General features: G+C 38.4%; 1 protein-coding gene across 3 annotated transcripts in view; it reads right to left on the bottom strand.

Annotated features, from left to right (window-relative positions):
- corin (corin, serine peptidase) overlaps positions 1 to 20,947 on the bottom strand; it is a 105,985-nt gene extending 85,038 nt beyond the window's left edge. For all 3 annotated transcript variants that reach the window (XM_036958423.2, XM_090214952.1, XM_090214953.1), the window contains exons 1-2: positions 20,744 to 20,947; positions 3,405 to 3,549 (exon numbers count right to left, since the gene is read on the bottom strand). In XM_036958423.2, the coding sequence (XP_036814318.2) occupies positions 3,405 to 3,549; positions 20,744 to 20,797 (199 nt within the window). In that variant the 5' untranslated portion in view covers positions 20,798 to 20,947. The remainder of the gene's footprint in view (positions 1 to 3,404; positions 3,550 to 20,743) is intronic.
- Positions 20,948 to 24,000: the final 3,053 nt, after the last annotated feature.

The raw sequence follows: 24,000 nt of genomic DNA, 5'->3' as shown, positions 1-24,000 counted from the left end.
TAATGGTCAGGGAGAAGTAGAGAGACGTTGTGATGGTCAGGGAGAAGTGGAGAGACGTTGTGATGGTCAGGGAGAAGTAGAGAGACGTTGTGATGGTCAGGGAGAAGTAGAGAGACGTTGTGATGGTCAGGGAGAAGTAGAGAGACGTTGTGATGGTCAGGGAGAAGTAGAGAGACGTTGTGATGGTCAGGGAGAAGTGGAGAGATGGTCAGGGAGAGGTGGAGAGATGTTGTGATGGTCAGGGAGAAGTAGAGAGATGTTGTGATGGTCAGGGAGAAGTAGAGAGATGTTGTGATGGTCAGGTAGAAGTAGAGAGACGTTGTGATGGTCAGGGAGAAGTAGAGAGACAGACGTTGTGATGGTCAGGGAGAAGTGGAGAGACATTGTGATGGTCAGGGAGAAGTAGATAGATGTTGTGATGGTCAGGGAGAAGTAGAGAGACGTTGTGATGGTCAGGGAGAAGTAGAGAGACGTTGTGATGGTCAGGGAGAAGTAGAGAGACAGACGTTGTGATGGTCAGGGAGAAGTAGAGAGACGTTGTGATGGTCAGGGAGAAGTAGAGAGACGTTGTGATGGTCAGGGAGAAGTGGTGAGACGTTGTGATGGTCAGGGATAAGTGGAGAGACGGTGTGATGGTCAGGGAGGAGTGGAGAGACGGTGTGATGGTCAGGGAGAAGTAGAGAGATGTTGTGATGGTCAGGGAGAAGTGGAGAGACGTTGTGATGGTCAGGGAGAAGTAGACAGACGTTGTGATGGTCAGGGAGAAGTAGACAGACGTTGTGATGGTCAGGGAGAAGTGGAGAGATGTTGTGATGGTCAGGGAGAAGTACACAGACGTTGTGATGGTCAGAGAGAAGTAGAGAGACGTTGTGATGGTCAGGGAGAAGTGGAGAGACGTTGTGATGGTCAGGGAGAAGTAGACAGACGTTGTGATGGTCAGGGAGAAGTAGACAGACGTTGTGATGGTCAGGGAGAAGTGGAGAGATGTTGTGATGGTCAGGGAGAAGTACACAGACGTTGTGATGGTCAGAGAGAAGTAGAGAGACGTTGTGATGGTCAGGGAGAAGTAGACAGACGTTGTGATGGTAAGGGAGGAGTGGAGAGATGGTCAGGGAGAAGTGGAGAGATGTTGTGATGGTCAGGGAGAAGTAGAGAGATGTTGTGATGGTCAGGGAGAAGTAGAGAGATGTTGTGATGGTCAGGGAGAAGTAGAGAGACGTTGTGATGGTCAGGGAGAAGTAGAGAGACAGACGTTGTGATGGTCAGGGAGAAGTGGAGAGACATTGTGATGGTCAGGGAGAAGTAGAGAGATGTTTTGATGGTCAGGGAGAAGTAGAGAGACGTTGTGATGGTCAGGGAGAAGTAGAGAGACAGACGTTGTGATGGTCAGGGAGAAGTAGAGAGACGTTGTGATGGTCAGGGAGAAGTAGAGAGACGTTGTGATGGTCAGGGAGAAGTGGTGAGACGTTTTGATGGTCAGGGATAAGTGGAGAGACGGTGTGATGGTCAGGGAGAAGTGGAGAGACGGTGTGATGGTCAGGGAGAAGTGGAGAGATGTTGTGATGGTCAGGGAGAAGTAGAGAGACGTTGTGATGGTCAGGGAGAAGTAGAGAGACAGACGTTGTGATGGTCAGGGAGAAGTAGAGAGACAGACGTTGTGATGGTCAGGGAGAAGTAGAGAGACGTTGTGATGGTCAGGGAGAAGTAGAGAGACGTTGTGATGGTCAGGGAGAAGTGGTGAGACGTTGTTATGGTCAGGGATAAGTGGAGAGACGGTGTGATGGTCAGGGAGAAGTGGAGAGACGGTGTGATGGTCAGGGAGAAGTGGAGAGACGTTGTGATGGTCAGGGAGAAGTAGAGAGACGTTGTGATGGTCAGGGAGAAGTAGAGAGACGTTGTGATGGTCAGGGAGAAGTAGAGAGATGTTGTGATGGTCAGGGAGAAGTAGAGAGACGTTGTGATGGTCAGGGAGAAGTAGAGAGACGTTGTGATGGTCAGGGAGAAGTAGAGAGACGTTGTGATGGTCAGGGAGAAGTAGAGAGACGTTGTGATGGTCAGGGAGAAGTAGAGAGACGTTGTGATGGTCAGGGAGAAGTAGAGAGACGTTGTGATGGTCAGGGAGAAGTAGAGAGACAGACGTTGTGATGGTCAGGGAGAAGTAGAGAGACAGACGTTGTGATGGTCAGGGAGAAGTGGAGAGACGTTGTGATGGTTAGGGAGAAGTAGAGAGACGTTGTGATGGTCAGGGAGAAGTGGAGAGACGTTGTGATGGTCAGGGAGAAGTGGAGAGACGTTGTGATGGTCAGGGAGAAGTGGAGAGACATACGTTGTGATGGTCAGGGAGAAGTGGAGAGACGTACGTTGTGATGGTCAGGGAGAAGTGGAGAGACGTACGTTGTGATGGTCAGGGAGAAGTAGAGAGACGTTGTGATGGTCAGGGAGAAGTAGAGAGACGTTGTGATGGTCAGGGAGAAGTGGAGAGACGTTGTGATGGTCAGGGAGAAGTGGAGAGACGTTGTGATGGTCAGGGAGAAGTGGAGAGACGTACGTTGTGATGGTCAGGGAGAAGTGGAGAGACGTTGTGATGGTCAGGGAGAAGTGGAGAGACGTTGTGATGGTCAGGGAGAAGTGGAGAGACGTTGTGATGGTCAGGGAGAAGTGGAGAGACGTTGTGATGGTCAGGGAGAAGTAGAGAGACGTTGTGGTGGTCAGGAAGAAGTGGAGAGACGTTGTGATGGTCAGGGAGAAGTGGAGAGACGTTGTGATGGTCAGGGAGAAGTAGAGAGACGTTGTGATGGTCAGGGAGAAGTAGAGAGACGTTGTGATGGTCAGGGAGAAGTAGAGAGACGTTGTGATGGTCAGGGAGAAGTGGAGAGACGGTGTGATGGTCAGGGAGAAGTGGAGAGACGGTGTGATGGTCAGGGAGAAGTGGAGAGACGTACGTTTTGATGGTCAGGGAGAAGTGGAGAGACAGACTTTGTGATGGTCAGGGAGAAGTGGAGAGACGTTGTGATGGTCAGGGAGAAGTGGAGAGACGTACGTTTTGATGGTCAGGGAGAAGTGGAGAGACGTACGTTTTGATGGTCAGGGAGAAGTGGAGAGACGTTGTGATGGTCAGGGAGAAGTGGAGAGACGTTGTGATGGTCAGGGAGAAGTGGAGAGACGTTGTGATGGTCAGGGAGAAGTAGAGAGACGTTGTGATGGTCAGGGAGAAGTGGAGAGACGTTGTGATGGTCAGGGAGAAGTAGAGAGACGTTGTGATGGTCAGGGAGAAGTGGAGAGACGTTGTGATGGTCAGGGAGAAGTGGAGAGACGTTGTGATGGTCAGGGAGAAGTGGAGAGACGTTGTGATGGTCAGGGAGAAGTGGTGTGTGTATGTGTGTGGTGTGTGTATGTGTGTGTACCTGAGAAGGCCAGTAGAACCAGCAGTAGACAGGTTAGCAGGCTGACAACAGGGACGAGGATGAGGAGGAGAAGACGAATATAGTTCTTTGTCGAGGTCCTCTTCTGAGGACACACTTCACCCATGGTCATGTCCTCATCAGCAACCTACACACACACAATGATAGAGGGGAGACAGAGAAACCAGACAGAAGGAGAGAGAGGGGAGACAGAGAAACCAGACAGAAGGAGAGAGAGGGGAGACAGAGAAACCAGACAGAAGGAGTGAGGGGAGACAGAGCAACCAGAAAGAAGGAGAGAGAGGGGAGACAGAGAACCAGACAGAAGGAGAGAGGGGAGACAGAGAAACCAGACAGAAGGAGAGAGAGGGGAGACAGATAAACCAGACAGAAGGAGTGAGGGGAGACAGAGCAACCAGACAGAAGGAGAGAGAGGGGAGACAGAGAACCAGACAGAAGGAGTGAGGGGAGACAGAGAACCAGACAGAAGGAGTGAGGGGAGACAGAGAAACCAGACAGATGGAGAGAGAGGGGAGACAGAGAAACCAGACAGAAGGAGAGAGGGGAGACAGAGAGAGAGACAGTAAGACAGTTATAGTAATAGTTAGATAGGTCAGCAGTATTATAACTAATAGTTAGATAGGTCGGCAGTACTATAACTAGTAGTTAGATAGGTCAGCAGTATTATAATAGTTAGATAGGTCAGCAGTACAATAACTAATAGTTAGATAGGTCAGCAGTACTATAACTAGTAGTTAGATAGGTCAGCAGTACTATAACTAATAGTTAGATAGGTCAGCAGTACTATAACTAGTAGTTAGATAGGTCAGCAGTACTATAACTAATAGTTAGATAGGTCAGCAGTATTATAACAGTTAGATAGGTCAGCAGTACTATAACTAGTAGTTAGATAGGTCAGCAGTACAATAACTAACAGTTAGATAGGTCAGCAGTACTATAACTAATAGTTAGATAGGTCAGCAGTACTATAACTAGTAGTTAGATAGGTCAGCAGTACTATAACTAATAGTTAGATAGGTCAGCAGTATTATAACAGTTAGATAGGTCAGCAGTACTATAACTAATAGTTAGATAGGTCAGCAGTATTATAACAGTTAGATAGGTCAGTAGTACTATAACTAATAGTTAGATAGGTCAGCAGTACTATAACTAATAGTTAGATAGGTCAGCAGTACTATAACTAATAGTTAGATAGGTCAGCAGTACTATAACTAATAGTTAGATAGGTCAGCAGTACTATAACTAATAGTTAGATAGGTCAGCAGTACTATAACTAATAGTTAGATAGGTCAGCAGTACTATAACTAATAGTTAGATAGGTCAGCAGTATTATAATAGTTAGATAGGTCAGCAGTACTATAACTAGTAGTTAGATAGGTCAGCAGTATTATAATAGTTAGATAGGTCAGCAGTACTATAACTAGTAGTTAGATAGGTCAGCAGTATTATAACAGTTAGATAGGTCAGCAGTATTATAACTAATAGTTAGATAGGTCAGCAGTATTATAATAGTTAGATAGGTCAGCAGTACTATAACTAGTAGTTAGATAGGTCAGCAGTATTATAATAGTTAGATTGGTCAGCAGTACTATAACTAATAGTTAGATAGGTCAGCAGTACTATAACTAATAGTTAGATAGGTCAGCAGTATTATAATAGTTAGATAGGTCAGCAGTACTATAACTAGTAGTTAGATAGGTCAGCAGTATTATAACAGTTAGATAGGTCAGCAGTACTATAACTAGTAGTTAGATAGGTCAGCAGTACTATAACTAGTAGTTAGATAGGTCAGCAGTATTATAACAGTTAGATAGGTCAGCAGTATTATAACTAATAGTTAGATAGGTCAGCAGTACTATAACTAGTAGTTAGATAGGTCAGCAGTACTATAACTAGTAGTTAGATAGGTCAGCAGTATTATAATAGTTAGATAGGTCAGCAGTACTATAACTAGTAGTTAGATAGGTCAGCAGTATTATAATAGTTAGATAGGTCAGCAGTACTATAACTAGTAGTTAGATAGGTCAGCAGTATTATAATAGTTAGATAGGTCAGCAGTACTATAACTAGTAGTTAGATAGGTCAGCAGTACTATAACTAATAGTTAGATAGGTCAGCAGTACTATAACTAATAGTTAGATAGGTCAGCAGTACTATAACTAATAGTTAGATAGGTCAGCAGTATTATAATAGTTAGATAGGTCAGCAGTACTATAACTAGTAGTTAGATAGGTCAGCAGTATTATAACAGTTAGATAGGTCAGCAGTATTATAACACTTAGATAGGTCAGCAGTATTATAACAGTTAGATAGGTCAGCAGTATTATAACAGTTAGATAGGTCAGCAGTACTATAACTAGTAGTTAGATAGGTCAGCAGTATTATAATAGTTAGATAGGTCAGCAGTACTATAACTAGTAGTTAGATAGGTCAGCAGTATTTAAACAGTTAGATAGGTCAGCAGTATTATAACTAATAGTTAGATCGGTCAGCAGTACTATAACTAGTAGTTAGATAGGTCAGCAATACTATAACTAGTACTTAGATAGGTCAGCAGTATTATAACAGTTAGATAGGTCAGCAGTACTATAATAGTTAGATAGGTCAGCAGTACTATAACTAATAGTTAGATCGGTCAGCAGTACTATAACTAGTAGTTAGATAGGTCAGCAATACTATAACTAGTACTTAGATAGGTCAGCAGTATTATAACAGTTAGATAGGTCAGCAGTATTATAATAGTTAGATAGGTCAGCAGTACTATAACTAGTAGTTAGATAGGTCAGCAGTATTATAATAGTTAGATAGGTCAGCAGTACTATAACTAGTAGTTAGATAGGTCAGCAGTATTATAACAGTTAGATAGGTCAGCAGTATTATAACTAATAGTTAGATAGGTCAGCAGTACTATAACTAGAAGTTAGATAGGTCAGCAGTACTATAACTAGTAGTTAGATAGGTCAGCAGTATTATAATAGTTAGATAGGTCAGCAGTACTATAACTAGTAGTTAGATAGGTCAGCAGTATTATAATAGTTAGATAGGTCAGCAGTACTATAACTAATAGTTAGATAGGTCAGCAGTACTATAACTAGTAGTTAGATAGGTCAGCAGTATTATAATAGTTAGATAGGTCAGCAGTACTATAACTAATAGTTAGATAGGTCAGCAGTACTATAACTAATAGTTAGATAGGGCAGCAGTATTATAACTAATAGTTAGATAGGTCAGCAGTATTATAACAGTTAGATAGGTCAGCAGTACTATAACTAATAGTTAGATATGTCAGCAGTACTATAACTAGTAGTTAGATAGGTCAGCAGTATTATAACAGCTAGATAGGTCAGCAGTACTATAACTAATAGTTAGATAGGTCAGCAGTACTATAACTAATAGTTAGATAGGTCAGCAGTACTATAACTAATAGTTAGATAGGTCAGCAGTATTATAATAGTTAGATAGGTCAGCAGTATTATAACTAATAGTTAGATAGGTCAGCAGTACTATAACTAGTAGTTAGATAGGTCAGCAGTACTATAACTAGTAGTTAGATAGGTCAGCAGTACTATAACTAATAGTTAGATAGGTCAGCAGTATTATAAAAGTTAGATAGGTCAGCAGTATTATAACTAATAGTTAGATAGGTCAGCAGTACTATAATAGTTAGGTAGGTCAGCAGTATTATAACTAATAGTTAGATAGGTCAGCAGTACTATAACTAGTAGTTAGATAGGTCAGCAGTACTATAACTAGTAGTTAGATAGGTCAGCAGTACTATTACTAATAGTTAGATAGGTCAGCAGTATTATAACTAATAGTTTGATAGGTCAGCAGTACTATAACTAATAGTTAGATAGGTCAGCAGTACTATAACTAATAGTTAGATAGGTCAGCAGTACTATAACTATTAGTTAGATAGGTCAGCAGTACTATAACTATTAGTTAGATAGGTCAGCAGTACTATAACTAGTAGTTAGATAGGTCAGCAGTATTATAGTAGTTAGATAGGTCAGCAGTACTATAACTAATAGTTAGATAGGTCAGCAGTATTATAATACTTAGATAGGTCAGCAGTACTATAACTAGTAGTTAGATAGGTCAGCAGTACTATAACTAATAGTTAGATAGGTCAGCAGTACTATAACTAATAGTTAGATAGGTCAGCAGTATTATAATAGTTAGATAGGTCAGCGGTACTATAATAGTTATCTAGGTCAGCAGTATTATAACTAATAGTTAGATAGGTCAGCAGTACTATAACTAGTAGTTAGATAGGTCAGTAGTATTATAATAGTTAGATAGGTCAGCAGTATTATAACTATTAGTTAGATAGGTCAGCAGTACAATAACTAATAGTTAGATAGGTCAGCAGTACTATAACTAATAGTTAGATAGGTCAGCAGTACTATAACTAATAGTTAGATAGGTCAGCAGTATTATAACTAATAGTTAGATAGGGCAGCAGTACTATAACTAATAGTTAGATAGGTCAGCAGTACTATAACTAGTAGTTAGATAGGTCAGCAGTACAATAACTAATAGTTAGATAGGTCAGCAGTATTATAACTAATAGTTAGATAGGTCAGCAGTACTATAACTAATAGTTAGATAGGTCAGCAGTACTATAACTAATAGTTAGATAGGTCAGCAGTACTATAACTAGTAGTTAGATAGGTCAGCAGTACAATAACTAATAGTTAGATAGGTCAGCAGTATTATAACTAATAGTTAGATAGGTCAGCAGTACTATAACTAATAGTTAGATAGGTCAGCAGTACTATAACTAATAGTTAGATAGGTCAGCAGTACTATAACTAATAGTTAGATAGGTCAGCAGTATTATAACTAATAGTTAGATAGGTCAGCAGTACTATAACTAGTAGTTAGATAGGTCAGCAGTATTATAATAGTTAGATAGGTCAGCAGTACTATAACTAATAGTTAGATAGGTCAGCAGTATTATAACTATTAGTTAGATAGGTCAGCAGTACAATAACTAATAGTTAGATAGGTCAGCAGTATCATAACTATTAGTTAGATAGGTCAGAGGTACTATAACTAATAGTTAGATAGGTCAGCAGTACTATAACTATTAGTTAGATAGGTCAGCAGTATTATAATTGTTAGATAGGTCAGCAGTACTATAACTAATAGTTAGATAGGTCAGCAGTACTATAACTAGTAGTTAGATAGGTCAGCAGTATTATAATAGTTAGATAGGTCAGCAGTACTATAACTAATAGTTAGATAGGTCAGCAGTATTATAACTATTAGTTAGATAGGTCAGCAGTATTATAATTGTTAGATAGGTCAGCAGTACTATAACTAGTAGTTAGATAGGTCAGCAGTATTATAACTATTAGTTAGATAGGTCAGCAGTACTATAACTAATAGTTAGATAGGTCAGCAGTACTATAACTATTAGTTAGATAGGTCAGCAGTATTATAATTGTTAGATAGGTCAGCAGTACTATAACTAATAGTTAGATAGGTCAGCAGTACTATAACTCGTAGTTAGATAGGTCAGCAGTATTATAATAGTTAGATAGGTCAGCAGTATTATAATAGTTAGATAGGTCAGCAGTACTATAACTAATAGTTAGATAGGTCAGCAGTACTATAACTATTAGTTAGATAGGTCAGCAGTACTATAACTAATAGTTAGATAGGTCAGCAGTACTATAACTAATAGTTAGATAGGTCAGCAGTACTATAATAGTTAGATAGGTCAGCAGTATTATAATAGTTAGATAGGTCAGCAGTACTATAATAGTTAGGTAGGTCAGCAGTACTATAACTAATAGTTAGATAGGTCAGCAGTACTATAACTAATAGTTAGATAGGTCAGCAGTATTATAACTATTAGTTAGATAGGTCAGCAGTATTATAACTATTAGTTAGATAGGTCAGCAGTACTATAATAGTTAGATAGGTCAGCAGTACTATAACTAATAGTTAGATAGGTCAGCAGTACTATAACTAATAGTTAGATAGGTCAGCAGTACTATAACTAATAGTTAGATAGGTCAGCAGTATTATAACTATTAGTTAGATAGGTCAGCAGTACTATAATAGTTAGATAGGTCAGCAGTACTATAACTAATAGTTAGATAGGTCAGCAGTACTATAACTAATAGTTAGATAGGTCAGCAGTATTATAACTAATAGTTTGATAGGTCAGCAGTACTATAACTAATAGTTAGATAGGTCAGCAGTACAATAACTAGTAGTTAGATAGGTCAGCAGTATTATAATAGTTAGATAGGTCAGCAGTACTATAATAGTTAGCTAGGTCAGCAGTATTATAACTAATAGTTAGATAGGTCAGCAGTACTATAACTAGTAGTTAGATAGGTCAGTAGTATTATAATAGTTAGATAGGTCAGCAGTATTACAATAGTTAGATAGGTCAGCAGTACTATAATAGTTAGCTAGGTCAGCAGTATTATAACTAATAGTTAGATAGGTCAGCAGTACTATAACTAGTAGTTAGATAGGTCAGCAGTATTATAATAGTTAGATAGGTCAGCAGTACTATAACTAATAGTTAGATAGGTCAGCAGTACTATAACTAGTAGTTAGATATGTCAGCAGTACTATAACTAATAGTTAGATAGGTCAGCAGTACTATAACTATTAGTTAGATAGGTCAGCAGTACTATAATAGTTAGATAGGTCAGCAGTACTATAACTAATAGTTAGATAGGTCAGCAGTACTATAACTAGTAGTTAGATAGGTCAGCAGTACTATAACTAATAGTTAGATAGGTCAGCAGTATTATAACTAGTAGTTAGATAGGTCAGCAGTACTATAACTAATAGTTAGATAGGTCAGCAGTACTATAACTAGTAGTTAGATAGGTCAGCAGTACAATAACTAATAGTTAGATAGGTCACCAGTACTATAACTAGTAGTTAGATAGGTCAGCAGTATTATAATAGTTAGATACGTCAGCAGTACTATAACTAGTAGTTAGATAGGTCAGCAGTATTATAACAGTTAGATAGGTCAGCAGTACTATAACTAGTAGTTAGATAAGTCAGCAGTATTATAATAGTTAGATAGGTCAGCAGTACTATAACTAGTAGTTAGATAGGTCAGCAGTACTATAACTAATAGTTAGATAGGTCAGCAGTACTATAACTAGTAGTTAGATAGGTCAGTAGTATTATAATAGTTAGATAGGTCAGCAGTACTATAACTAGTAGTTAGATAGGTCAGCAGTACTATAACTAATAGTTAGATAGGTCAGCAGTACTATAACTAGTAGTTAGATAGGTCAGTAGTATTATAATAGTTAGATAGGTCAGCAGTACTATAACTAGTAGTTAGATAGGTCAGCAGTACTATAATAGTTAGATAGGTCAGCAGTATTATAATAGTTAGATAGGTCAGCAGTACTATAACTAATAGTTAGATAGGTCAGCAGTACTATAACTAATAGTTAGATAGGTCAGCAGTAGTATAACTAATAGTTAGATAGGTCAGCAGTATTATAACTAATAGTTAGATAGGTCAGCAGTACTATAACTAATAGTTAGATAGGTCAGCAGTACTATAACTAATAGTTAGATAGGTCAGCAGTACAATAACTAATAGTTAGATAGGTCAGCAGTATTATAATAGTTAGATAGGTCAGCAGTATTATAATAGTTAGATAGGTCAGCACTATTATAATAGTTAGATAGGTCAGCAGTACTATAACTAATAGTTAGATAGGTCAGCAGTATTATAACTATTAGTTAGATAGGTCAGCAGTACAATAACTAATAGTTAGATAGGTCAGCAGTATTATAACTATTAGTTAGATAGGTCAGCAGTACTATAACTAATAGTTAGATAGGTCAGCAGTACTATAACTATTAGTTAGATAGGTCAGCAGTACTATAACTCGTAGTTAGATAGGTCAGCAGTATTATAATAGTTAGATAGGTCAGCAGTATTATAATAGTTAGATAGGTCAGCAGTATTATAATAGTTAGATAGGTCAGCACTATTATAATAGTTAGATAGGTCAGCAGTATTATAATAGTTAGATAGGTCAGCAGTACTATAACTAATAGTTAGATAGGTCAGCAGTAGTATAACTAATAGTTAGATAGGTCAGCAGTACTATAACTCGTAGTTAGATAGGTCAGCAGTATTATAACTAATAGTTAGATAGGTCAGCAGTACTATAACTAATAGTTAGATAGGTCAGCAGTACTATAACTAATAGTTAGATAGGTCAGCAGTATTATAATAGTTAGATAGGTCAGCAGTACTATAACTAATAGTTAGATAGGTCAGCAGTACTATAACTAATAGTTAGATAGGTCAGCAGTACTATAACTAATAGTTAGATAGGTCAGCAGTGTGATAATAGTTAGATAGGTCAGCAGTATTATAATAGTTAGATAGGTCAGCAGTACTATAACTAATAGTTAGATAGGTCAGCAGTATTATAACTAATAGTTAGATAGGTCAGCAGTACTATAACTAATAGTTAGATAGGTCAGCAGTATTATAACTAATAGTTAGATAGGTCAGCAGTATTATAACTAATAGTTAGATAGGTCAGCAGTACTATAACTAGTAGTTAGATAGGTCAGCAGTATTATAATAGTTAGATAGGTCAGCAGTACAATAACTAATAGTTAGATAGGTCAGCAGTACTATAACTAATAGTTAGATAGGTCAGCAGTACTATAACTAATAGTTAGATAGGTCAGCAGTACTATAACTAATAGTTAGATAGGTCAGCAGTACTATAACTAATAGTTAGATAGGTCAGCAGTATTATAATAGTTAGATAGGTCAGCAGTACTATAACTAATAGTTAGATAGGTCAGCAGTACTATAACTAGTAGTTAGATAGGTCAGCAGTATTATAATAGTTAGATAGGTCAGCAGTATTATAATAGTTAGATAGGTCAGCAGTATTATAATAGTTAGATAGGTCAGCAGTATTATAACAGTTAGATAGGTCAGCAGTATTATAACAGTTAGATAGGTCAGCAGTATTATAATAGTTAGATAGGTCAGCAGTATTATAATAGTTAGATAGGTCAGCAGTATTATAATAGTTAGATAGGTCAGCAGTATTATAATAGTTAGATTGGTCAGCAGTACTATAACTAATAGTTAGATAGGTCAGCAGTACTATAACTAATAGTTAGATAGGTCAGCAGTATTATAATAGTTAGATAGGTCAGCAGTATTATAATAGTTAGATAGGTCAGCAGTACTATAACTAATAGTTAGATAGGTCAGCAGTACTATAACTAATAGTTAGATAGGTCAGCAGTACTATAACTAATAGTTAGATAGGTCAGCAGTATTATATCTAATAGTTAGATAGGTCAGCAGTACTATAACTAGTAGTTAGATAGGTCAGCAGTACTATAACTATTAGTTAGATAGGTCAGCAGTACTATAACTAATAGTTAGATAGGTCAGCAGTGTGATAATAGTTAGATAGGTCAGCAGTATTATAATAGTTAGATAGGTCAGCAGTACTATAACTAATAGTTAGATAGGTCAGCAGTATTATAACTAATAGTTAGATAGGTCAGCAGTACTATAACTAATAGTTAGATAGGTCAGCAGTATTATAACTAATAGTTAGATAGGTCAGCAGTATTATAACTAATAGTTAGATAGGTCAGCAGTACTATAACTAGTAGTTAGATAGGTCAGCAGTATTATAATAGTTAGATAGGTCAGCAGTACAATAACTAATAGTTAGATAGGTCAGCAGTACTATAACTAATAGTTAGATAGGTCAGCAGTACTATAACTAATAGTTAGATAGGTCAGCAGTACTATAACTAATAGTTAGATAGGTCAGCAGTACTATAACTAATAGTTAGATAGGTCAGCAGTATTATAATAGTTAGATAGGTCAGCAGTACTATAACTAATAGTTAGATAGGTCAGCAGTACTATAACTAGTAGTTAGATAGGTCAGCAGTATTATAATAGTTAGATAGGTCAGCAGTATTATAATAGTTAGATAGGTCAGCAGTATTATAATAGTTAGATAGGTCAGCAGTATTATAACAGTTAGATAGGTCAGCAGTATTATAACAGTTAGATAGGTCAGCAGTATTATAATAGTTAGATAGGTCAGCAGTATTATAATAGTTAGATAGGTCAGCAGTATTATAATAGTTAGATAGGTCAGCAGTATTATAATAGTTAGATTGGTCAGCAGTACTATAACTAATAGTTAGATAGGTCAGCAGTACTATAACTAATAGTTAGATAGGTCAGCAGTATTATAATAGTTAGATAGGTCAGCAGTATTATAATAGTTAGATAGGTCAGCAGTACTATAACTAATAGTTAGATAGGTCAGCAGTACTATAACTAATAGTTAGATAGGTCAGCAGTACTATAACTAATAGTTAGATAGGTCAGCAGTATTATATCTAATAGTTAGATAGGTCAGCAGTACTATAACTAGTAGTTAGATAGGTCAGCAGTACTATAACTATTAGTTAGATAGGTCAGCAGTACTATAACTAATAGTTAGATAGGTCAGCAGTACTATAACTAATAGTTAGATAGGTCAGCAGTACTATAACTAATAGTTAGATAGGTCAGCAGTACTATAACTAATAGTTAGATAGGTCAGCAGTACTATAACTAGTAGTTAGATAGGTCAGCAGTATTATAGTAGTTAGATAGGTCAGCAGTATTATAACTAATAGTTAGATAGGTCAGCAGTACAATAACTAATAGTTAGATAGGTCAGCAGTACAATAACTAGTAGTTAGATAGGTCAGCAGTATTATAATAGTTAGATAGGTCAGCAGTATTATAATAGTTAGATAGGTCAGCAGTATTATAATAGTTAGATAGGTCAGCACTATTATAATAGTTAGATAGGTCAGCAGTATTATAATAGTTAGATAGGTCAGCAGTACTATAACTAATAGTTAGATAGGTCAGCAGTAGTATAACTAATAGTTAGATAGGTCAGCAGTACTATAACTCGTAGTTAGATAGGTCAGCAGTATTATAACTAATAGTTAGATAGGTCAGCAGTACTATAACTAATAGTTAGATAGGTCAGCAGTACTATAACTAATAGTTAGATAGGTCAGCAGTATTATAATAGTTAGATAGGTCAGCAGTACTATAACTAATAGTTAGATAGGTCAGCAGTACTATAACTAATAGTTAGATAGGTCAGCAGTACTATAACTAATAGTTAGATAGGTCAGCAGTGTGATAATAGTTAGATAGGTCAGCAGTATTATAATAGTTAGATAGGTCAGCAGTACTATAACTAATAGTTAGATAGGTCAGCAGTATTATAACTAATAGTTAGATAGGTCAGCAGTACTATAACTAATAGTTAGATAGGTCAGCAGTATTATAACTAATAGTTAGATAGGTCAGCAGTATTATAACTAATAGTTAGATAGGTCAGCAGTACTATAACTAGTAGTTAGATAGGTCAGCAGTATTATAATAGTTAGATAGGTCAGCAGTACAATAACTAATAGTTAGATAGGTCAGCAGTACTATAACTAATAGTTAGATAGGTCAGCAGTACTATAACTAATAGTTAGATAGGTCAGCAGTACTATAACTAATAGTTAGATAGGTCAGCAGTACTATAACTAATAGTTAGATAGGTCAGCAGTATTATAATAGTTAGATAGGTCAGCAGTACTATAACTAATAGTTAGATAGGTCAGCAGTACTATAACTAGTAGTTAGATAGGTCAGCAGTATTATAATAGTTAGATAGGTCAGCAGTATTATAATAGTTAGATAGGTCAGCAGTATTATAATAGTTAGATAGGTCAGCAGTATTATAACAGTTAGATAGGTCAGCAGTATTATAACAGTTAGATAGGTCAGCAGTATTATAATAGTTAGATAGGTCAGCAGTATTATAATAGTTAGATAGGTCAGCAGTATTATAATAGTTAGATAGGTCAGCAGTATTATAATAGTTAGATTGGTCAGCAGTACTATAACTAATAGTTAGATAGGTCAGCAGTACTATAACTAATAGTTAGATAGGTCAGCAGTATTATAATAGTTAGATAGGTCAGCAGTATTATAATAGTTAGATAGGTCAGCAGTACTATAACTAATAGTTAGATAGGTCAGCAGTACTATAACTAATAGTTAGATAGGTCAGCAGTACTATAACTAATAGTTAGATAGGTCAGCAGTATTATATCTAATAGTTAGATAGGTCAGCAGTACTATAACTAGTAGTTAGATAGGTCAGCAGTACTATAACTATTAGTTAGATAGGTCAGCAGTACTATAACTAATAGTTAGATAGGTCAGCAGTGTGATAATAGTTAGATAGGTCAGCAGTATTATAATAGTTAGATAGGTCAGCAGTACTATAACTAATAGTTAGATAGGTCAGCAGTATTATAACTAATAGTTAGATAGGTCAGCAGTACTATAACTAATAGTTAGATAGGTCAGCAGTATTATAACTAATAGTTAGATAGGTCAGCAGTATTATAACTAATAGTTAGATAGGTCAGCAGTACTATAACTAGTAGTTAGATAGGTCAGCAGTATTATAATAGTTAGATAGGTCAGCAGTACAATAACTAATAGTTAGATAGGTCAGCAGTACTATAACTAATAGTTAGATAGGTCAGCAGTACTATAACTAATAGTTAGATAGGTCAGCAGTACTATAACTAATAGTTAGATAGGTCAGCAGTACTATAACTAATAGTTAGATAGGTCAGCAGTATTATAATAGTTAGATAGGTCAGCAGTACTATAACTAATAGTTAGATAGGTCAGCAGTACTATAACTAGTAGTTAGATAGGTCAGCAGTATTATAATAGTTAGATAGGTCAGCAGTATTATAATAGTTAGATAGGTCAGCAGTATTATAATAGTTAGATAGGTCAGCAGTATTATAACAGTTAGATAGGTCAGCAGTATTATAACAGTTAGATAGGTCAGCAGTATTATAATAGTTAGATAGGTCAGCAGTATTATAATAGTTAGATAGGTCAGCAGTATTATAATAGTTAGATAGGTCAGCAGTATTATAATAGTTAGATTGGTCAGCAGTACTATAACTAATAGTTAGATAGGTCAGCAGTACTATAACTAATAGTTAGATAGGTCAGCAGTATTATAATAGTTAGATAGGTCAGCAGTATTATAATAGTTAGATAGGTCAGCAGTACTATAACTAATAGTTAGATAGGTCAGCAGTACTATAACTAATAGTTAGATAGGTCAGCAGTACTATAACTAATAGTTAGATAGGTCAGCAGTATTATATCTAATAGTTAGATAGGTCAGCAGTACTATAACTAGTAGTTAGATAGGTCAGCAGTACTATAACTATTAGTTAGATAGGTCAGCAGTACTATAACTAATAGTTAGATAGGTCAGCAGTACTATAACTAATAGTTAGATAGGTCAGCAGTACTATAACTAATAGTTAGATAGGTCAGCAGTACTATAACTAATAGTTAGATAGGTCAGCAGTACTATAACTAGTAGTTAGATAGGTCAGCAGTATTATAGTAGTTAGATAGGTCAGCAGTATTATAACTAATAGTTAGATAGGTCAGCAGTACAATAACTAATAGTTAGATAGGTCAGCAGTACAATAACTAGTAGTTAGATAGGTCAGCAGTACTATAATAGTTAGATAGGTCAGCAGTACTATAACTAATAGTTAGATAGGTCAGCAGTACTATAACTAGTAGTTAGATAGGTCAGCAGTATTATAGTAGTTAGATAGGTCAGCAGTATTATAACTAATAGTTAGATAGGTCAGCAGTACTATAACTAGTAGTTAGATAGGTCAGCAGTACTATAATAGTTAGATAGGTCAGCAGTACTATAACTAGTAGTTAGATAGGTCAGCAGTATTATAATAGTTAGATAGGTCAGCAGTACTATAGTAGTTAGATAGGTCAGCAGTACTATAATAGTTAGATAGGTCAGCAGTATTATAACTAATAGTTAGATAGGTCAGCAGTACTATAGTAGTTAGATAGGTCAGCAGTACTATAATAGTTAGATAGGTCAGCAGTATTATAACTAATAGTTAGATAGGTCAGCAGTACTATAACTAGTAGTTAGATAGGTCAGCAGTATTATAATAGTTAGATAGGTCAGCAGTACTATACCTAGTAGTTAGATAGGTCAGCAGTACTATAACTAATAGTTAGATAGGTCAGCAGTATTATAACAGTTAGATAGGTCAGCAGTACTATAACTAGTAGTTAGATAGGTCAGCAGTACTATAATAGTTAGATAGGTCAGCAGTATTATAACTAATAGTTAGATAGGTCAGCAGTATTATAACTAATAGTTAGATAGGTCAGCAGTACTATAACTAGGAGTTAGATAGGTCAGCAGTACTATAAGTAATAGTTAGATAGGTCAGCAGTACTATAACTAGTAGTTAGATAGGTCAGCAGTACTATAATAGTTAGATAGGTCAGCAGTACTATAACTAGTAGTTAGATAGGTCAGCAGTATTATAATAGTTAGATAGGTCAGCAGTACTATAGTAGTTAGATAGGTCAGCAGTACTATAATAGTTAGATAGGTCAGCAGTACTATAGTAGTTAGATAGGTCAGCAGTACTATAATAGTTAGATAGGTCAGCAGTATTATAACTAATAGTTAGATAGGTCAGCAGTACTATAGTAGTTAGATAGGTCAGCAGTACTATAATAGTTAGATAGGTCAGCAGTATTATAACTAATAGTTAGATAGGTCAGCAGTATTAGAATAGTTAGATAGGTCAGCAGTACTATAATAGTTAGATAGGTCAGCAGTACTATAACTAGTAGTTAGATAGGTCAGCAGTATTATAATAGTTAGATAGGTCAGCAGTATTATAATAGTTAGATAGGTCAGCAGTACTATAACTAGTAGTTAGATAGGTCAGCAGTACTATAACTAATAGTTAGATAGGTCAGCAGTACTATAACAGTTAGATAGGTCAGCAGTACTATAACTAATAGTTAGATAGGTCAGCAGTACTATAACTAGTAGTTAGATAGGTCAGCAGTATTATAATAGTTAGATAGGTCAGCAGTACTATAACTAATAGTTAGATAGGTCAGTAGTACTATAACTAGTAGTTAGATAGGTCAGCAGTATTATAATAGTTAGATAGGTCAGCAGTATTATAACTAATAGTTAGATAGGTCAGCAGTATTATAATAGTTAGATAGGTCAGCAGTACTATAACTAATAGTTAGATAGGTCAGCAGTATTATAATAGTTAGATAGGTCAGCAGTACTATAACTAATAGTTAGATAGGTCAGCAGTATTATAACTAATAGTTAGATAGGTCAGCAGTACTATAACTAATAGTTAGATAGGTCAGCAGTACTATAACTAGTAGTTAGATAGGTCAGCAGTACTATAATAGTTAGATAGGTCAGCAGTACTATAACTAATAGTTAGATAGGTCAGCAGTACTATAACTAATAGTTAGATAGGTCAGCAGTACTATAACTAGTAGTTAGATAGGTCAGCAGTACTATAACTAGTAGTTAGATAGGTCAGCAGTACTATAACTAGTAGTTAGATAGGTCAGCAGTATTATAACTATTAGTTAGATAGGTCAGCAGTACTATAACTAGTAGTTAGATAGGTCAGCAGTACTATAACTAGTAGTTAGATAGGTCAGCAGTACTATAATAGTTAGATCGTCTCATGCTTTGTTTGGTTGAATCTTGTTTTAAATGTCCCTGAGTTAACCCATACCTGTAGCCTAGTTGGTTGAATATTGTTTTAAATGTCCCTGAGTTAACCCATACCTCTAGCCTAGTTGGTTGAATATTGTTTTAAATGTCCCTGAGTTAACCCATACCTCTAGCCTAGTTGGTTGAATATTGTTTTAAATGTCCCTGAGTTAACCCATACCTCTAGCCTAGTTGGTTGAATTTTGTTTTAAATGTCCCTGAGTTAACCCATACCTCTAGCCTAGTTGGTTGAATATTGTTTTAAATGTCCCTGAGTTAACCCATACCTCTAGCCTAGTTGGTTGTTAGAAGAGACTTTCAGACGCTCATCTCAAAACTCACAATAATGACTTTACCAGGAGTGGGAGACACAGGACATTACCGCTTCTAGGTTTGGCGACAAATGACAGAGCCATACAAACTATTTATATAGCTCTTCTCTCTACAAGGTCCTAGTGCATAACAGTGCGCAAAGAACGCCGTCCGTCTTTTCCCGAAAATAAATTAATATGACATAGTTATTCACTCCTAGCGCGTCATCAATTAGCTTACCACTTCACATATACTAAACTGTCACCTCTTCTGTTCACATTGGACTGGCCGTTCCAGAGTTGACAATTTCGCTCTGACCCAAGTGGATGTAACGGAAAATAACGGCATATGATACTCTGGTGGTCGGGGGAATCCTTTCCTTCCAGGTAAATTACGAGGGGGATGAGGTCTCCGGTGCCCGTTTTTTCCACCAACGGAAGCAGCACTAGGACTAAGCGTCATCTCTAGCCCTTATGTGTGTGTGTGTGTGTGTGTGTGTGTGTGTGTGTGGAGGGGGGAAGGGGGTATTTTTATCCGCGAGGTATTTTTCGCTTCAGACTTTCCGTTCAGCCAGCCGCACAGCCGCGTGCCCCCGGTGCAGGACGAGGGAATCTGAACTCTCCACTCAAGAGAAAGACGGTTATTTTTAGAGAGAGAGGGGGGAGAGAGAAAGTGTGACTGTGTTTCTGTCTCCCACACATGGAAACGCGACGTGCCCGGTGCGTCGCTCGAGGAGAAGGGGAGACGGTTTCACACCTCGTGCGCTTTAAATAGGAGCCGCGCTGCTGGCGCACGTACCTGCGGGCCAGTTAACCGATCAGACCGGAAGAGATCCGTTGGATTAAATAATCTCCCGGTGGGAACTAACCGAATCAGACAGAGGGAATGTGGACCAGCCGTCTGAATGTGGGCAATCTGCCTATAGAAGTTGTGTTTGTGTGTGTTGTTTCTGGCTAAAGTTTCTCAAGAGATATTCTCACTACAATTTAACAACAGCTAAAATGTTTATATGGAGGCGTGGACTATTTCTGAATTAAATTACAGAACCATTACAGATCCAAATAAATGCCATGCAGGAGAACAAGAAGAAAAACATCTCTAATAGCCTCTAAAATATTTAAAAACATGTTCTCTAATAGCCTCTAAAATATTTAAAAACATGTTCTCTAATAGCCTCTAAAATATTTAAAAACATGTTCTCTAATAGCCTCTAAAATATTTAAGAGAGCAGAGGAGCGATAGGAGGAATGTGAAAGGGAGAGAGGAGGTGAAACATGTAGAAAGGAGAAGTGAGTTTCTTACCTCGGTGCCGCTGAAGGTGACGTGAGGGACCGTGATGTCTCGAGATGGTAACATGATGCCTGCCTCTTTACCCTCACCTCACACTCATCTCTGTCCCGTACGGTAGACGGTAAATCTCCAGTAGCCTAGTGCTGCTCTGGGAGACTCCAGGGGAAAGACTCCAGGCAGAACCTCTACCGCCCTATCATTACCCAGACTCCTCCCACTAACACACACACACTCCCTCTCTCTCCCCCCCTGACTCTCTCTCTCTCCCTGACTCTTACTCCCCCCTGACTCTCTCTCTTTCCCTGACTCTTACTCCCCCCTGACTCTCTCTTTCCCTGACTCTCTCTCCCCCTGACTCTCTCTTTCCCTGACTCTCTCTCCCCCTGACTCTCTTTCCCTGACTCTCTCTTTCTCCCTGACTCTTACTCCCCCCTGACTCTCTCTCTCCCTGACTCTCTCTCCACCTGACTCTCTTTCCCTGACTCTTACTCCCCCGACTACACCCCCCCCCCCCCGACTCGCTCTCTCTCCCTGACTCATACTCCCCCTAACTCTCTCTCCCCCTGACTCTCTCTCTCCCCCTGACTCTCTCTCTCTTCAACCTTCAACACTCCTGCTCCTGTTTCCTTAGATTCTGAGAAACTTTCACACAGATTTGACTTCATCAACATTATTATAATTGACCGAGACGGCTGGCAGGGACGTCCGCCCTCAGAGTGAGAGACCAGGTAAAGATACCCAGGGTCAGACCAGGACACATGCACCATGACCCTGTGTGTCGGTGTGTCAGTGTATGTCGGTGGTGTGTGTGTGTGTGTGTGTGTGTCGGTGGGGTGGGTGTGTGTGTGTGTGTATGTGGTGTGTGTGTGTGTCGGTGGTGTGTGTGTGTGTATGTGTCGGTGGTGTGTGTGTGTGTCGGTGGGGTGGGTGTGTGTCGGTGGTGAGTGTGTGTGGGTCGGTGGTGTGTGTGTGTATGTGTCGGTGGTGTGTGTGTGTGTGTCGGTGGTGTGTGTGTGTGTGGGTCGGTGGTGTGTGTGTGTGTGTCTGTGCTGCCAGAACACCAAAGGGCATCATCAACAGTTGAGACATGAAAATAGACTTCATTATTTCCAAATTCAGATTTTATTTTTATTTTATTACACAAAACAAAGTATCATCAATCATCAGATCAACAGACAATAACACCTCATCGCTCGCCACACGTTCAGATCTCACAACAATCAGAAATAAATCCCCCAATCAGACTGATGTTGACTCAATAGAGACATGAACGCTGAACTAGGATCAGTTTGACATTTTCATATCATCTTATCTGAATAAGATGCTAACGACTGATCCTAGATCAGCAGCATTCCTACTCCGAGACCCTTGAATCATGAATGTCCTGGTGGTCCCGATGTGAAAGGTGTTTCTAGACGGAGTTAAAACCAGCTGGATTGCAGACCGAGTTTCAGAACAATAATAATCCTGATAATAAGAAGAATAACACTTGTAATAATGAGACTAAATATGTTTGTCCTGTTCCCTATGAGGTCTAACACAGCGCACATTTCAGACCCATCCTAACGGGGTTCAATTACAGACCCATCCTAATGGGGTTCCATTTCAGACCCATCCTAATGGGGTTCTATTTCAGACCCATCCTAACGGGGTTCCATTTCAGACCCATCCTAATGGGGTTCTATTTCAGACCCATCCTAACGGGGTTCCATTTCAGACCCATCCTGACGGGGTTCCATTTCAGACCCATCCTAACGGGGTTCCATTTCAGACCCATCCTAATGGGGTTCTATTTCAGACCCATCCTAATGGGGTTCCATTTCAGACCCATCCTAATGGGGTTCTATTTCAGACCCATCCTAACGGGGTTCTATTTCAGACCCATCCTAACGGGGTTCCATTAGAGACCCATCCTAATGGGGTTCCATTTCAGACCCATCCTAATGGGATTCCATTTCAGACCCATCCTAATGGGGTTCCATTTCAGACCCATCCTAATGGGGTTCTATTTCAGACCCATCCTAATGGGGTTCCATTTCAGACCCATCCTAATGGGGTTCTATTTCAGACCCATCCTAACGGGGTTCTATTTCAGACCCATCCTGACGGGGTTCCATTTCAGACCCATCCTAACGGGGTTCCATTTCAGACCCATCCTAATGGGGTTCCATTACAGACCCATCCTAATGGGGTTCCATTTCAGACCCATCCTAACGGGATTCCATTTCAGACCCATCCTAACGGGGTTCCATTTCAGACCCATCCTAATGGGGTTCTATTTCAGACCCATCCTAATGGGGTTCTATTTCAGACCCATCCTAATGGGGTTCTATTTCAGACCCATCCTAATGGGGTTCTATTTCAGACCCATACTAATGGGGTTCTATTTCAGACCCATCCTAATGGGGTTCTATTTCAGACCCATCCTAATGGGGTTCTATTTCAGACCCATCCTAATGGGGTTCCATTTCAGACCCATCCTAATGGGGTTCCATTTCAGACCCATCCTAATGGGGTTCCATTTCAGACCCATCCTAATAGATCATAAATCATTCAGAGAGTGAAACAGGAAGTGATACTGGTTCTCTCTCCTCTGCTAAAGTAGACATCATCTGAACCAGGAAGAGTCTCTGTCTGTCTGTCTGTCTGTCTGTCTGCCTGTCTGTCTGTCTGTCTGCCTGCCTGCCTGTCTGTCTGCCTGCCTGCCTGTCTGTCTGTCTGTTTCTGTCTGCCTGTGAGATGTTGTCTGGGTGTGTGTGATGGTGTGTGTGTGTGTTGGTGTGTGTGATGGTGTGTGTGTGTTGGTGTATGTGTTGCTGTGTGTGATGGTGTGTGTGTGTGATGGTGTGTGATGGTGTGTGTTGGTGTGTGTTGGTGTGTGTGATGGTGTGTGTGATGGTGTGTGTGTTGGTGTGTGTGATGGTGTGTGTGATGGTGTGTGTGATGGTGTGTGTGTGTTGGTGTATGTGTTGCTGTGTGTGATGGTGTGTGTGTGTGTGATGGTGTGTGTGTTGGTGTGTGTGATGGTGTGTGTGATGGTGTGTGTGTTGGTGAGTGTGTATGATGGAGTGTGTGTATGATGGTGTGTGTGTTGGTGTGTGTGTATGATGGTGTGTGTGTATGATGGTGTGTGTGTATGATGGTGTGTGTTGGTGTGTGTGTGATGGTGTGTGTGTGTGATGGTGTGTGTGTGTGTGATGGTGTGTGTGTGTGATGGTGTGTGTGTGTGATGGTGTGTGTATGATGGTGTGTGTATGATGGTGTGTGTG

Source organism: Oncorhynchus mykiss, chromosome 21, assembly GCF_057628025.1.
Source record: "Oncorhynchus mykiss isolate SJ-2025 chromosome 21, ASM5762802v1, whole genome shotgun sequence".
Lineage (NCBI taxonomy): Eukaryota > Metazoa > Chordata > Actinopteri > Salmoniformes > Salmonidae > Oncorhynchus > Oncorhynchus mykiss.
This window is presented reverse-complemented; position numbering and strand designations above follow the sequence as displayed.